The sequence below is a fragment of the Mus musculus genome, chromosome 14 (genome assembly GCF_000001635.26).
Source record: "Mus musculus strain C57BL/6J chromosome 14, GRCm38.p6 C57BL/6J".
Classification (NCBI taxonomy): Eukaryota; Metazoa; Chordata; class Mammalia; order Rodentia; family Muridae; genus Mus; species Mus musculus.
In genome coordinates this window covers 20,402,658-20,419,928 of record NC_000080.6, presented here as the reverse complement: position 1 = coordinate 20,419,928, position 17,271 = coordinate 20,402,658, and the positions used below count along the sequence as shown (strand labels likewise).

The 17,271-nt window shown below is 44.0% G+C and overlaps 1 protein-coding gene across 4 annotated transcripts in view; it reads left to right on the top strand.

Annotated features, from left to right (window-relative positions):
• Nucleotides 1–17,271, top strand: part of Cfap70 (cilia and flagella associated protein 70) — a 58,075-nt gene that overhangs the window by 32,336 nt on the left and 8,468 nt on the right. For 2 of the 4 annotated variants that reach the window (NM_029698.1, XM_006519684.1), the window contains exons 16-23: nucleotides 3,301–3,432; nucleotides 7,457–7,582; nucleotides 10,495–10,628; nucleotides 10,747–10,862; nucleotides 11,248–11,460; nucleotides 15,273–15,341; nucleotides 15,673–15,831; nucleotides 16,739–16,860. In NM_029698.1, the coding sequence (NP_083974.1) occupies nucleotides 3,301–3,432; nucleotides 7,457–7,582; nucleotides 10,495–10,628; nucleotides 10,747–10,862; nucleotides 11,248–11,460; nucleotides 15,273–15,341; nucleotides 15,673–15,831; nucleotides 16,739–16,860 (1,071 nt within the window). Of the gene's footprint in view, nucleotides 1–3,300; nucleotides 3,433–7,456; nucleotides 7,583–10,494; nucleotides 10,629–10,746; nucleotides 10,863–11,247; nucleotides 11,461–11,557; nucleotides 11,675–15,272; nucleotides 15,342–15,672; nucleotides 15,832–16,738; nucleotides 16,861–17,271 lie in introns of all 4 variants that reach the window. The other 2 variants (NM_001163638.1, NM_001163639.1) reach the window with 2 other exon arrangements.

Below are 17,271 nucleotides of genomic sequence, written 5' to 3'. Positions count from 1 at the left end.
CAAGGTGAAGCATGCATTTCTTTAAGTATTCTATCAGCCAGTGGAACACCCCTCCCCGCCGACACACACACAGACACACAGACACAGACACACACACAGACACACACACACACACAAGGTGAAGCATGCATTTCTTTAAGTATTCTATCAGCCAGTGGAACACACCCCCCCCCCCGACACACACAAGGTGAAGCATGCATTTCTTTAAGTTTTCTATCAGCCAGTGGAACACCTCTCCCCCCCCCCCCCAACACACACACACACACACTCATACACACAAACAGACACACAGACACACACAAGGTGAAGCATGCATTTCTTTAAGTATTCTATCAGCCAGTGGAACACCCCTCCCCCCCCCCGACACACACACACACACACACACACTCACACACACATACACACACACACACGGTGAAGCATGCATTTCTTTAAGTATTCTATCAGCCAGTGGAACACCCCCCGAGACACACACACACACACACACACACACACACACACACACGGTGAAGCATGCATTTCTTTAAGTATTCTATCAGCCAGTGGAACACCCCTCCTCCCGACACACACATACACACACACACACTCACACACAGACACACACACAGACACACAGACACAGACACACACACAGACACACACACACACACAAGGTGAAGCATGCATTTCTTTAAGTATTCTATCAGCCAGTGGAACACCCCCCACCCCGACACACACAAGGTGAAGCATGCATTTCTTTTAAGTTTTCTATCAGCCAGTGGAACACCCCTCCCCCCCGACACACACACACACACACACACACACAGACACACACAGACACACACACACACACACACAAGGTGAAGCATGCATTTCTTTAAGTATTCTATCAGCCAGTGGAACACCACCCCCGACACACACACACACACACACACACACACACACACACACACACACGGTGAAGCATGCATTTCTTTAAGTATTCTATCAGCCAGTGGAACACCCCTCCTCCCGACACACACACACACAGACATACACACACACACACTCACATGCTCAGTAGTTTCTGCTTGGCTAGGTGCTCTGGGACAGAACATGAGAAAGTGATCCACTTCTCATGCAGTCTCGGATGCTATGTGTTTATTTCAAATGAGAGCCTGTGAGACCCAATCCTCACTTGAGGCTGGGTTGGACTTGAGAGCAAACTCCACACCCTCCACTAGCAGAAGTTATGTTCTCGGGCACTATAGCTGATTCTCCGTATCCCTCACTCAAGCCTCTGTCTGCAGAGTGAGAGTGGAGAGCTGGTGCTGCACATCTGTAATCCCAGCTCTCAGCAAGTGAAGGGTCAGGAGCTCAAGGCCAGCCTTGGCTACATAACAAGTCTGAGGCTAGCCTGGATTCTGGGCTATAATGAGATCTTGTCCAAACAAAAACAAACAAACAAACAAAATAATCCTGGTCTTTTAAAATGGTAATGGCTAGTATTTATGTTCAGAACTTTTTTTTTTTTTTTTTAGTTTTGGGGATGAGTTATTTTTGAGCAATAAAGTAATATCACATGGGATTATTATGAATATTGATATGATGGTGTTTAGTATATAACCTGACTTAGTGAGGGAAAAAGAAACTGCAGCTGTCAGGCCATACCCAACATGCTGAACTTATATGTTATTCTCCCTATATCTATGGTGTATGTGTTCTAAGATCCCCAGTAGATGTTCAGAACTGTGAATAAGCAGCTAGAGAGATAGCTCAACAGTTAAGAACACTGGCTGTTCTTCCAGAGAACTAAGTTTGGTTCCCAGCACTCTCTTGGAGGCTCACAGTCATCTGTAACTACAATCTCAGGGAACCTGATAACCTCTCTGACCTCTTTGGGCATCAGACATACATGTGCACAGACATATATGCAGGCAAAATATCTATATACATAAAATAGAAATACATAAATGGCTTTAAACTGTGGATAGTACTGAAGCTTGTATGTTTTTCCCTGTATTTGTGCCTATGATTTTTTTTCACTCAAAGGAAGCACTTTATGGCTTCTCTTTGGTGTATCCAAACTGGCTTCATTCCTTGCTGGTGCTTTGGTGCCTTTATTCTGTTCAGTAGGGACTATTAAACACACATGATATGGAACCTTGGCTGTCAGTCTGATAACTTGTCTATTGAGTGCTTAGTGCTTGGTATCCTATACAGTATGAAATGCTAAAGAGGCACTTTAGATCCAAGGAGCTGGACAGTGTGAGACCTCTACATCTACCCAGAACACTGATCAACTTAAAGCTTATGAATTGTTCGTTTCTGGAATTTTCCACTTGTTTCCAAACTGGAATTGGCCTTGGTTAATGGACTGCAGCTTCATCCAGACTACTGTATTTGTGTAATTTTGTTTTTTAGACAAAGTCTGGCCATACAACCTTGGCTGTCTTGAATTATACAATGGGCCCCTGTACAGTTTTATGTAATTTCAAACTTCTACTTCTTTTTCCTTTGTTCAGCTTCTCAGTCGCCATCTGAAGTATGATGGCAAGACTGGAACTATGTATTTACTTAACAAATAAGGAAACTGGGGTACCAAAATAGACTAGATGACGCTGGCTGATGGTGATGCACTCTTTTAATCCCAACACATGGAGGGCAGAGGCAGGAGGATCTCTGTGAGTTTGAGGCCAGCCTGGTCTACAGAAGGTAATTCAGGACAGCCAGGACTAGAGAGGTGTGTGTGGGGGGGATTGTCCAAAAAACACAAACAAAACAAAACAAAACAAACATACAAGCAAAGAATAGGTGAAGTGGTACAGTTACAGTGTTTAAACCAGAGTCCTATTCTCTAGCCTCACAGACCTTTCTCCATGACACCGCACGGCTGCTGAGCAAGACACAACTCACAAAGTTATTTCTCAAGGTTATTTCAGCTCTATGACCTTCTTCACATGGTATGGGCACTGTCATTCCTCTGCTAGTGATGTTGCAAAATCTCAAAAAGGATTTCTTACAACCCAGGCCTGAGGAACATGTCTTTAAAACTAGCACTTGGGAGACAGAGGCAGGAGATGTGCGTTGAAGAGCACCGTGGGCTGCAAAGTAAGTTCCAGGCCAGCCTGGGCTACATAGTGAAACTGTCATTAAATACATAAATCCATTCAGAACGTGTTGACTGGGGAGCTGTTAGTCCATGGAGAGCCTCACAGTTAACAGGGAAGTTAACTGACCATCACTTGAGGTCCTGCTGAGTCCAGTATCAGAAGCCCTAAGGCCTGGGTGTCGCTACACTGCTGAACGGCAGCATCAGAAGGGAATGTGTGTGTCTTGCAGCATGCTGTCGTAAAGATTGTCAGAGAGAAATACTTGAAGACAACAGCATTCGAAAGCCAGGAGGAACTGCAGACATTTATCAGTGAGCTGTATGTGTTCTTGGTAGATCAAATGCATGTGGCCCTGAACCAGGTAGGTGTTTACAACTGAGCGCCCACCCCCTCAGAGGGCAGCAGGGCTTCTTTCTAAACATTCTTCCTTCTTTGCTCATTTTCTTCCTTTATTTAACAAACATGGGTGAAGTAGTCTGTTCTGTACAGGGACTGTTAGTCTGTTTGGAGGGGAAGGGACATGTTCCTTCAGTTTCCTAGAAAGATTAGTTCTCCAGCTTTAAAGAACATGACATGGGACTGGACTGGTTGCTCTTCCAGAGGACACGACTTTGATCCCAGCATCCACATGGTGGTTCATAACTGTACCCTCATCTGGCCTCAGACAAGACATGCATGCACACACACACACACACACACACACACGAAGAATAAAAGATTTTTAATGTGACAGATTTGTTAAATAAAAGCTATGGAAATCATAAAATGAAACATTATTTTCTGAATGTGCGCAAGTCTCAATTTTTCTTCAGGATAATAAAAATAAGGAAAAACTGTATCTTCGGATATTTGAAAAGGCATGTTTGAACTGCTGCTGTAAAGATGATGGTAGCAATTAAGATATGCCTTTAAATTTTTAAATTACGTTTTTGTTTATTTTGTGTGCCACCGTGCACTTGTCCAGGTCCCTCCTTCCCAGGGACCAGATTGAAGTCATTAGGATTGGCAGCAGACTCCTTTACCCACTGAGCTCCCTTGCCAGCTCGGGCGTGCATTTTAGTGACCACCGACTGCTTTGTACCCATGAGTCTGTGCCTGTCTGCATGCTTGCGTCTCACCTGCTTTTCTGCATTCCTGCAGGTAGTTAATTGTCACTTGGTGTGACAAAAGCAACTCTCTGAGCAGCCGAGGCACCTCATGGCCTCTGTCTTTCATCTTCTGTCTTTCTTCACTGCAGTCTTTCTTTCCTGACCTTTCCTCATATGCTTCAGTCTTCTCGGAATGGATGAGGCAGGAGAGCACAATGCTATAGGATTAGGGAAGTCCTACTTGGGCGTAGGCGTGGCTGGCATGTATGATTTCATATGATTTGTTTGGAAAGCTTTTGACAGTTGACATGAGATAGGAATGTTTGTGTAGTAGAGAAGTCAGACTCGAGACACAGATGAGGTCTTTGCTACTTTGCTGGAGGGATGTCTCTACAGGGGCGGGCCAGAGCTTTCTGCAATGCTGGGACCTCTCAGGGAAGGCTTCATAGAGGAGCTGGACCTTGAGCTGGGCCTTCGAAGCTGCAAACATCTCCAGGTGGAGGTGTTTGCGGGCATTGAGTCACCAGGCTTAGGAGCTCAGGAACACAACGTACACATTTCTGTATAAGCCGCAGAGTTCAGGAGGAGATGCAGAAGCTGTCAACAGTTGGAGAATCAGGACTCGAAGCTGGACCGCCATTCCTGATGAGAGCTTTGGGAGGGTGGAGGAGAGGCCTTGAATGCTTCACAAAGACAAATTCCAGGGTCAGAGGAATAGCTAAGCAACTGTTGAGAGCGCAGGATGCTCTTCCAGAGGACCTGGGTTCAACTCCTAGCACCTACATGGTTCACAAGCATCCATAACTCCATATCCAGGTGAACCTGATGCCCTCTCTGGTATCCATGGGCACCAGACACACATGTGGTGCACAGGTATTAGTAGGCAAAAAACCCATACACATAATTTTTTTTAATTTAAAGTTTTCCCCCTTTTCCCTATTAACAGGAGTTAAATCAATTACTCATACTGGGATATAGTTTGATTAGATTAGTACTTTTTACTGAAAAGGACTCCCGTAGCAGTTACAGAAGCTGGCTTTGAGGTGACGCTGGTGATGTTGTCTGGTTATTATATACTAAGGGAAGAGGAGTCAAGGATTCTCTTTCAAAGTATTTATTTTCATTCTATATGTGTAGGTGTCTTGCCTGCACATATGTATGTTTGATATGTAGTGCCCATAGAGGCCAGAAGAGGGCATCAGGTCCCCTGAAACTGTGGTTGAAGCTCACAGGTGGTTGTGAGCTTCAACCATGTGGGTGCTGGGAACTGAACCCAGGTCCTTTACTAGACCAGCCAGTGCTCTTAACTTCAGAGCCATATCTCCAGCCCTGAGTCAAGTGTTCTTAAATTTAGGGCTTGGTGACTGAGCATTGGTGACTAAGGAACAGAGCAGAGCATGAGTAGATGTGGGGGGCAGAGGGAGATACTAGGTTTATTTTTGAACATCAGCACCAGTGGGCCTTTGCTTAAGAGAGAGCAGTTTGAGTTAGAGATGAGGTTTGAGGAGTCATGTGGCCGGAGACACAGCTGCCTGAAAAGAAATGTGAAGAAAGACCAGGGGCTTTGGCAGTAGATGCCTAGGAAGTGTCCGTGAAGGGATGGGTGAGAGGAAGAGATGACAAGGGAACAAATGAAACTTCAGGAAGCAGGAATGTGGGGTTGCTGGAGCCAAGGAGAAAGAATTAAAAAGAAAACAGATGCACATTGTCCAAAACTTAGGGACTGAAGAAAAACAAGTCTGGAGAATTTTGTTGGATCTAACAATAAGGAGATTATTGTCAAACTTTCCGTGGGAAAGTTTCTCATTTACATTTACACTGGGAAGATTCAAACTAAAATTAATTGAGGAGTAAATATGTTGATAGGAAATAATATACATTCAAGAAGTTGGACAAAGGAACATAGAATCTAGAAATTACAAGGCTGCTCGCTTTAAAGGGATCATGAAAATAGGTTTGGCAAATAAAGTGGGCAAAGTGGAAAAGTTAAAACCAAGTGAAGGATGGGGCGTGGTGACACCAGCACCCGTGATGCCAAGTGAGGCAGGGGGATAGCCATGAGTGGAGGCCACAGTGAGTTCCAGGCTTACCTAGGCTACAGTGTTCTTTTCAGACTATCATGGGTGAGAGTGAAAGAGCCTGTCTCAAAGAAAACAAACAAAATTAAGTAAAGGAAGGAAATGCAGTCAGAAAGACCTAGGTGGAGAACTGAGAGAGCCAGACTTGAGATGGGAAGGTTAGCCTTAAAAAGGAGGAAAGAAACCGTGGGTGACTCTTCATCTGAGACCACAGGGACAGCACGGGGAGAAACAGCTTAGATGGGGCACTAACACTTGAGGGTTAGTAGCTAGAGAGATGGCTCAGCAGTTAAGAGCACTGATTATTTTTTCAGAGGACCTGGGTTCTGTTCCCAGCACCCACATGGCAGCTCACAACTGTCCCTAACCCTCACACAGACAAGTGTGCAGGCAAAACACCAATACACATAATATTTTTTTAAAGTTATAAAAAAGAAAATAGTTTATAAAAAAAAAGTTGAGGGTTTAGACTGGGAACGGAGCTCAGTGGAATCCTTTCCCAGGCATATGCAAGGTCCTAGATTCAGTATCCAATGCGTTTGACACATTAAGGGTTGCTTGCCTAATGCCTCACCTTCTTCCTTTAATGTTTCACATAGCCCAGCCCTGAACTTCCTATGTAGCCAAAGATGGCCTTGAATGGATCCTTCTGCCTCCACTTCCCAAGTGCCTAGTATGGTTAGCCTTTCTGTTACCTCTATGAAAGAAATCGTTATTGAAAGGATGGAAGCTGGCCCTGTAGTTGCAGGCATGAAATACCAGTTACACTGGAGGCTGAGACAGGAGGATTGAAAGATAAAGGTAAAGACCTGCATGGTCTACAGAGGGAATTTAGGACAAGCTCACTCCTTCCATTATACATGAGTGTGCTCACTCATGCACACACACACACACACACACACACACATACATACACACATTTATGTTTCGTTTATGTTATGACTATATCCCATATCCAGTTTATTTTTTTATTTACTTGTTTTTTTTTATTTATATGAGTACACTACAACTGTCTTCAGACACACACTAGAAAAGTGCATCAGATCTCCATTACAGATGGTTGTGAACCACCATGTGATTGCTGGGAATTGAACTCAGGATCTCTGGAAGAGCAGTCAGTGTTCTTAACCACCGAGCTATCTCTCCAGCCCCAGTTTATTCTTATAAAGACCTCCACATGTAGTTGTTTACTTTGTTTGTTTATGATCTCAATGACAAGGCCGTCCCGGATGATGTCCCAAGCAGTACCTCAACCATTCAGACAAGCAGCGAGCAGCTCCGACTCTTTGCGTTTGAGGCAGAAGTCAATGAGAAGTTTGAAATAGCAGCAATGTATTATGAAGAGGTAACTGGACGTCTCAGTGATTGTTGTTATTATTTGTGAATCTGTGAAAAATGGTAGTTTTTTGTTTTTCTGTTTATAGAGTTGTTTAGTTGGTTTTGGTTTGTTGAGACAGGGTTTCTCTGTGTAGCCCTTAATGTCCTGGAATTCACTCTGTAGACCAGGCTGGCTTCAAACTCAGAGATCAGCCCGCCTCTGCCTCCTGAGTGTGTGCCTGCATCACCCCCCAATAAATTATAGGTTTTTAAAATTAAATTTAAACCCCATATGTCAAACTATAGGCACAGATCAGTAGGACTGAAAGAGAGAGACCAAAACTATGCCCATATGAATAAGATCATTTGGATTTTGATTTCGGTTTTGTTATTTATCTTTCTCCCTCCCCCCCACTCTCTTTGGAGACAGGGTCTTGTACATCCCAGGCTGACCTTCAAACCATCATTAGCCAAGGATGAACTTGACCTTCTCTTCCCTTCCCTCTACTTCTCCCATGTTAGGATCATAGCAGCACCCACAGCACACAGTTCCTGGAGTATTGGGATCCAACGGGAGACCTTAAGCATGCCAGGCTCGTGCTCTACAAAGCGAACTGTATCCCCAGCCCAGGCTTTGGGATTTTGAGACGAGGTGTTTCCCTGAATCTCAAGCTGGCCTATGAGATCTTCCTGTTTCAGCCTCCTGAGTTCTACAATTAGAGAAATAAGCCATGTATCCAACAGGTCACTTGACTATTTTTTAAATTTGTTTTTATTTTACGTGTGTGAAGTGTTTTGTCTTCATGTGAGCCTGTGCACCATGTGCATGCCTGGTGCCTGTGGAGGCCAGAAGAGGGCATCAGATCTAGAACTGGAGTTACAAAGAGTTGCAAGCCACCATATGGGTGGTATGATTCAAACCGGGTCTTCTCCACCTTAGATACTGTGGCAGGCTATCTCATTTGAACCCAGAGCTAATCAGTCTGGCTAGTGTAGCTGGTCACCTTGCTCTGGGGCCCAGGGTCTGTAGTCCCCTGCCTCTCACACCGAGATTAGAGACAGGCTACTACACCTACCTGGCTTTTCCTTAGGTGCTACAGATCCGAACTCTGGTCCTCATGTTTGCATATATGCTTTCTCCCCAGCACACAGGGAATTAGTCGTTTGATGAAGTTGTAGAATAAATTCAATGGATAAATGAATTGTTTCAACAGACAGTACTAGAATAGCTGGTAATCCACATGCAAAATGGACAAGCCTTGACCTGACTTTAAACATTGGGCAAAAATCAATGATGAATGGATAACAAATCTAAATGTAAAATATGAAACTTTTAGAAGAAACATAGGAGAAAAATCTTCTTGACCAAGTGTTGTGTGGAGAGTTCCTTGGCAGATGACAAAGGACAGAAGGTGACAGGAAAAAGTGATGTCTGTCATCCCAGCCCCAGAAAGTAGGGGCAGGAAGATTGCCATAAATTGGAAGCCAGTGTGGGCTTTATACCAAGTTCCAGGCTTGTCAGGGTTATGAAAGAACAGAGTAGGAGAAATTATTTGTAGAACATATACTTTTCAAGCAACTTGTATCTAGAATTTAAGACTCAAAAGTGACACACCCATTTAATCCTAGTACTTAGGAGGCAGAGGCAGGTGAATCTCTGAGTTGGAGGTCAGCTTGGTCTACAGTGAGTTTCAGGACAGCTAGAGCTATATAGTGAGACCCTGTCATGGAAAAACCAAACCAAACTAAAAGACTCAACGCAACATTTTTGTAAAACTATTTGGCATTTGTCTTATTCTTGTTTGTTTGTTTGTTTTCGAGACAGGATTTCTCTGTATAGCCCTGGCTGTCCTGGAACTCACTTTGTAGACTAGGCTGTCCTTGAACTCAGAAATCCGCCTACCTCTGCCTCCCAAGTGCTGGGATTAAAGGCGTGCGCCACCACTGCCTGGCTGTTTTATTCTTTTTAATGTTTAATTCTTTTGGTTATACCTAAAGGTGGAATTGCTGGTTGTATAGTGATTCTATGTTTAGCTTCTTAAGAATTTCTGTTGGAATGAAGACAGGGATTGGCCTGTGTGTAGGTTAATCTGGGCAGCATTGACATCTTCACAACACTAAATCTTCCCGTCCTAACCTGAACTCAGGCTAGCTTTCCACTTATTCATGTTCTCTTGAATTTTCTTTGCCTTTTTCTTTTCCTTTTTTTTTGGGGGGGTGGTTTTGGGGTTTGGGAGACAGGGTTTCTCTGTGTAGCCCTGGATGTCCTAGAACTCACTCTGTAACCAGTCTGGCCTTGAACTCACAAATATCCACCTGCCTCTGCACTGGCATTAAAGGTGTGATCTGCTATACTTGGATAATTTCCTTAAGCCGTGTTTGTAGTTTTCATTTTCATGAAGCATCTTTTTTCTTGGGTTTATAGATAATTGTGCATGTTTGCCATCTCAAGTTTATGATAGCAATTATTATATGTGCCTGATGCAATAAAGATAGTCATTAGTTCCTAAGATATTGGTTAAGTTTAGGTATAAATCTCTTGAGGATTTGATTTTTTTTTTAAGATTTATTTATTTATTATATGTAAGTACACTGTAGCTGTCTTCAGACATACCAGAAGAGGGCGTCAGATCTCGTTACGGATGGTTGTGAGCCACCATGTGGTTGCTGGGACTTGAACACTGGACCGTGGAAGAGCAGTTGGGTACTCTTACCCACTGAGCCATCATACCAGCGAGGATTTGATTTTTAAGTTATGTCGGCAATTATAGACTCAAAGCTAGAATAGTACTTTAGGCATCTGGATCCTGTATAAGCAAAAGAAAAAATGGTATTTTTGGCTTTCATAGAAAGTATGGTACGTATGGAACATCTACTGTGTTGTTATGCACAAAAAGTAGGGTGTAGCATTACAATGACCCTGTCTCTGTGTGTACCTAGAGGTTGGTTCGGGAGCCCCAGAACCTGGAAAACTGGCTGGATTACGGCGCTTTCTGTCTCCTCACTGAAGACAACATCAAAGCGCAGGAATGTTTCCGGAAAGCCCTTTCTCTGAATGAGAGTCACGTTGACAGGTAGACAAGAAGGAGATATGGATGAAAGGCACAGATACGCTGCAACTCGACCTTGTCTTTGCTCCATTGAAGCACCATGGGACCAAACTGCTAACCGTGTGTGTGGGTGTCTCCTCAGCTTGTTGCTGTGTGGTGTCCTGGCTATCTTGTTGGAGAACTATGAGCAAGCAGAAATCTTCTTTGAGGATGCTACATGCTTGGAACCCACCAATGTTATTGCCTGGACTTTACTCGGTATGCTGTTTCCCTGTGATGTGGGATAGGGAAACCCCATTGCGAGATTTTCCTTTTTCCTATTTACTGAGGACGTGGTTTATTTATTTATTTATTTATTTATTTATTGGTAAGTACACTGTAGCTGTCTTCAGACACTCCAGAAGAGGGAGTCAGATCTCATTACGGATGGTTGTGAGCCACCATGTGGTTGCTGGGATTTGAACTCTGGACCTTCGGAAGAGCAGTCGGGTGCTCTTACCCACACTGAGCCATCTCACCAGCCCGAGGATGTGGTTTTTAAACTCCAGTAAAACAAACATGGCAGAGAGAAATAAAATGTACCTATTCTTGAGCTATGATGGTGGGAAGTCAGCCCTTTATTTCAGCTTCTTTATTTCCTCAGGATTGTTCTATGAAATTCAGAATAATGATATTCGAATGGAAATGGCATTTCATGAGGCCTTCAAACAGCTTCAGGCGCGAACCCTCCAAACAAAGCTAAAAAGCACTGTGACCATAGAGAACATGGAGGAAGGAGTGAAAGTGGAGCCCAGCTTTGGCCCTTGGGGAGTCGTACAGGAGTCCACCACAGCCATCAAAACGGAAGGCCTATCAGGTGGGCGTGGCCTAAGGGATAGGACTGGGTACAAAGTAGACACAAATAAGTGTTTCTTCAGCAAATACTGAAATTTTCACTATTTCAACACTATCAGGAGAAATACCTTGTTTATTTATAACTCATCACCTGGGACCTGGTCTGAAGTGTCTGTTGATACTGATTTTCATATCATATAGAATTTACTCCCTTCATAAATATTCCTTAAAAACAGGTACCGTTCTGAATACATTAAAATGTGTCTCTTCTCTCCTTTTCTCCCCACTATGTAATTTTTAAGTGTATTTATTCATCGAGCCCATTTTCCCTCCCCTGTTCTCTATTCCTGTATATTTTAAAGATTTGGGGAGGGGTTAAAATTTTATTTTATGAGTATATGAGTGTGGTTCATCAATTTGTGCATCACATGCAGCAGGTCTCCACAGAGTTCAGATGCTCTGGAACTGGAGTTACCGCTGGACGCTGACAGATGTGGGTGCCGGGGATTAAGCCTGGGTCCTCTGCCAGAGCAGGAGATGGTTGCAATCACTGAGACGTCTCTCACTCTGCTTTCCATGTATGTTAGGAAATCAATTGCTCTGTTGCATTTTTTAATATGTGTCCTTGCTTGTGTATTTCTTGCACATGCATGCATTGTGTGTTCTGTAGACATGCAAATGTTAAGGTTGCCTGAGGACTTTTCAATTGAAATTTCATGAGCTGCACTCATGTGACACAGTGGAGATGATGACGTGCTCATGCCCCCCTGTGATACCGTCCATCTGCCTCCCATCAAGATAAACCCTGGCCTGCATCCACTGTGGAGGAATTTGCACATAAAAAAAATTAAAGTTACATCTATTGTTTGATTTATTTGGGTCGGGAGGCATGTGTGCACTGGCACTCATGTGGTGGTTAGAGGACAGCCTTGGGGAGTCAGGGCTCTGTCCTAGCACCATGTGGGCTTCCGGGATGCAGCTCAGGCCCCTAGGCTTATGCCAGGCACCGTTACCTGCTGGACCATCTAAGCAGCCCAAATCTGTTGGTTTTTAAGTTTTCAAATTCTAGAAATACTCTAGAATATGTTTAGAGTTAAATGATTTGTTGTTTTTGGTCTGATCTTTTTGCTAGCCAAGCATAACTATCTTGAGATTCAGCCATGGCATACTGATTGTGCCAGCTACCTGTCTTTGCTGCCACAGTGCACCCCTTGCTCATCTCTGTCCACCTGTTGCTTTGTGTTTGGTTGTTTTCATGTTGGGACTCCTGAGCTAAGGCTACTGAAGACATTAGGTCCAGATTTTTGCATGGGTAGACTCATTTCTCTCCTGCAAACACCTAGGAATTCACCAGCTGAGACTATGGATTATTTAGTGATATGGTTTTTATTTTCTAAATATTTGGAGGTTTCTCCATATATGCTTGCTTTTTATTTATAACATAATTTCATTGTGGCTGAAAATTAAGCCTTCTCTAAATAGAATCCTTCAAAAATCATAAATTTGTTTTGTGGGCCAGGAGACAGTCTGTCCTGATGAATATCCTTGACAAATACAGTGCTCTGAAGATGTCAGTGGGATTTTGTGGCCATTGTACTTCAGTTCCATACCCATTGTAGTTCTTTATCTTTGAAGTTTAGGAATATTTTTAAAGACAGCTGTCTTAGAGTCTCCATTGCTGTGAAGAGACACCATAACCTCAGCAACTCTTATAAAGGAAAGCATTTCACTGAGCCTGGCTTACAGTTCTGAGGTTTAGTCCGTTATTGCCATGACAGAAGCATGGCAGTGTGCAGGCAGGCATGGCACTGGAGAAGGAGCTGAGAGTTCTACATCTGGATCAGCAGGCAGCAGGAAGAAACTGCCACACCGAGCCTGGCTTGAGCATCTGAGACCTCAGTGCCCACCCCGCAGTGACACACTTCCTCCAACAAGGCCACACCCCCTAAGAGTGCCACTCCTTATAGGCTTATGGGGGCCATTTTTATTCAAACTACCACACCAGGATTTCACATAGTAACACAGGCTAGTCTTGAACTTGCTACCTGTCTCAAGCTAGCTTTGAATTTGCTATCATTCAGTCCCATCTCCCAAGTGCTGGGATTATAGGTACGGCTCATCATGCCTGGCTGTAGTTTAGTGTTATAATCTTTTTCTTCTTTGTGTGATATTTTCTTCAATTAACTTTATAATTGTCTCACATTTGGATCTTTAGAGAATTGATTCTAAAATGTTCTGCTATGCAGGCATTGCCCCTTATTTTTGGTCTAGATAGGCATATAGTTTTCTCAGCAGTCTCTCCCAACCCCATTATTTCCCCTGTGAGGTGAGGAATACATTCCTGAACCCTGACGTCACTCATTCTGTCATGCTCGCCCCGGGGAAACACGTCCACGTCCACGTCCACGTCCACGTCCACGTCTTCTGTGGCTGTGGTTTTGAATGATGCCTTGATATCTGGCACATCAGGTTCTCTTGTGTAACTGTCTGGCTTAGCTGTGTATGAACCTTTATTTCTTGTACGGATTTTATAAGGAATTTATTTAGTGAATCTTTAAAATGTAGTTATCACCGGGCAGTGGTGGTGCACGCCTTTCATCCCAGCACTTGGGAGGCAGAGGCAGGCGGATTTCTGAGTTCGAGGCCAGCCTGGTTTACAGAGTGAGTTCCAGGACAGCCAGGGCTACACAGAGAAACCCTGTCTCAACCCTCCCCCCTCAAAAAAGTAGTTATCATTTTTATTTGGACTGTATTAAAATTACAGATTAGCTGAGGGGTAATTAACATTTTCATGTTAGTGTTTTCTGCCCTATGTGGCGATGACGCCTTCCACTTAGCAAGTTTTCTTCTTACTCTTTTAGTAACATTTTAATATTTTATCTAATGAGGCCTTGTTCAGTAAACAAAATTTCTAGTCATTTCTAGGTTTCAGATAATTTTTATTGGACTTATATGTAGAAACCTTTCCCTTTTCTTCACTCTAATGAATTAATGATTTTTGTTGTTTCTTAAAATTTTGACTATGAGCTGGATGTGGTATCCCACACTTTTTTGGGGGGGGGGGAGGGCTTCGAGACAGGGTTTCTCTGTGTAGCCCTGGAACTCACTCTATAGACCAGGCTGGCCTTGAACTCAGAAAGCCACCTGCCTCTGCCTCCCAAGTGCTGGGATGAAAGGCATGAACCACCACTGCTGGGCTGTCCCACACTTTTAATCCCAGCACTCCGAAGGAGGATCTCTGAGACCACGAGGCCAGCCTGGTTTACATAGCAAATCCCAGGGCAGTCAGAGCTACACAAAGAAACCCTGTTTTGAAAAAAAAAACAAAAACAAAAACAAAAACAAAAACAAAAAACAAAAAAACAATGAACCAACCAACCAAGCAAACAAACCTACCAGTAAACATAGTTTTATTTTCTTCCCTCCCAGAGCTCATGGCACAATATCTTTTTAAAATGCTTTGCCTTATTTTTAATTATGTGTGTTCCTGTGTCTGGGTCAGGGGTGTGCACAGGACTTGAGGGGCTGGTGGAAGGATCTGACCCCCTGGCGTTCTCAGCAGCCGGGAGCCATCTGATGTGGGTGCTGGGAACCAAGCTCGGGTCCACTTGGAGCTTGTTCTAACCCCAGACCCGCTTCTCCAGCCCCCACATTATCTTTCTATTCTCCCCACATTGTCGCAATGTCCCCCTTTCTCTCTAGCTTGTCTTCTTTTGTCACGTTGCCATTTCTGGTGCAATCCCTCAGCTTTCATAGTCGCATGTGTCTGAAGTTACTGGGTTTCTTTCCTTCTTTTAAGAAATGACTAAGAGGTTTTTCTTTGTTGTTATTTAGGGATGAGACCCCAGAGCTCACACCAGCTGAGTCCTCACACCAACATGGAACTGCATCCTCAGCCCCAAGGTTCTTTCTGTTGTCTTACTTTTTATCTCTGTCTTTCCCCCTCTCTTCAAAGTGGGATGTGCCTTGTTTCCCTCTTACCTTTACCTCCCAGTCCCTGCCTTCCCGCATCTTATACATTTAGTTCCATTGTCTGCCGTGTGACGTCACTACGTCTGAGACTGAGGGCGTGGGCTCGAAGGGATGAAGGTCCTCCTTATTCACGATGCCCACCCTCTAGCCTGTTCCTTCAGTGTTCCGGGATGTATGTCTTATTGTTTGCACGTCTTCTCTCCTGTAACTTTTCAGTGCCAGAAAGAGGAAACTCCTTTTCATTAGAATCTAATCTGTTTAGGACCAAACACTGCTTTGTCCAGTCTAGACGAGTTTTTGGAAGAATCGCCTAAGGCCCAGTCTGAGTCACAGGAGCCAATGGCCACTGGGCAGCCTCTGGAGCCTTCCCTGGTCCAGAGATCATCCAATGCACTGTTAAAGGAGCTGACGTCAAAGAAAGGTGAGCAGGAGTCAGTGTTTCCCCTGGAAAGAGGAACAAAACCCGACCAGGAGAGCAGAAAGACATAGGACTATAGTGTGTGTGTGTAGGTCCTGAAGTATTCGAAGTTATACTGACCACACTTCATATTAATCTAGGATCTGAACGCTAAACTCCGTGCTGGGACTCCTCTGAGAAGTATAGATTTTAATTTTGTTCACACAAGAGCTAACAGAACTATAATTTTTCCAATGAGTCTTCATTTTCAGAATATCTGTACATTGTGTTTCAAACCCAAGAAGGTCTAAAAACGTCTTTAAATTAATTGGTTAAGTGTGTGTGTGTGTGTGTGTGTGTGTGTGTGTGTGTGTGTGTGACATGTGTACATGCATGAGCATGTGGGGTCCAGAGGCCAACACCAGGTATCTTCCTTAGTCACTCTTCACCTTGTTTTCTGACACCATGTTCCAGCTGTCCTGGTTGTCCAGTAAGCACAGGGACCCACATGGCCTTGTGTGGCCAGAGGTTGGGATTCAGTGACATACCTCCACCTGCCCGTGTGCCCGTGTGCGTGTGCCCGTGTGCCCATGTGCGTGTGTACCCATGTGCCCGTGTGCGTGTGCTCGTGTGCCCGTGTGCGTGTGCGTGTGTAATAAAGGTCAGAACTCAGGCCTTTCCTGACTGACTCCAGGCCCTTTTGGAGTAGTTTCAAAAGCCCTTTCATTTAGTTGTGATTTGCCTTAGACTCCCAGTGCATCTGACTTGAGGGCCTGTGAGACCACTTTCTGCATCATAACTAGAAATGGTCTATTGCTTTCCAGATGCTGGTTTTTATCTTATCTGAGGTCAGAATTGTCTCCCTCCCTTTTTAATATGACTGGGTCTCTGACATTTCTTACTTGCATCTGGTCTGTTGATCTATTTCCAGATATATCAAAATGCCAAGATTCATCAGCCTTTTCCCCTCCTACCCAGCACGTTATTGCCCAGCCTCCTGTGACGATCTTCATGGAAACCATTCGCTTCTTGATGAAGGTCAACGCTGTACAGGTCGGAATGTTTAGGAACTGACACGTAGACGGAGGGGTTCAGTGAACTATGTATTCTATCCACAGCAGTGTTGTGTGAACTTAAATGTATGTGCAGCAGAAACCAAACATATGTTTTCAGTGCTGGGGGTTGGGCTTGGGACCTCCTAAGCTGGGAGTCCACCACAGAGCTCTATTACTACCTCTCCAGATGTTCTTTTTGGGTTTGTTTTTTTTTCCAAATGTAAGGAATATCAGAACACTGACACCTCCGGAGGCGCTATCAGCAGCCCACACTGAGAAGTTTGCTCCCCACAGAAGGCCAGCAGAACAAAGCCAGACTCTAAGTGTGACTGTAGCCTGACGTCTTTTTTGTTTAGAATATTTTTACATTTACTTATTTATGAGGAGGCACACGCGTGTGAGGTCAAAG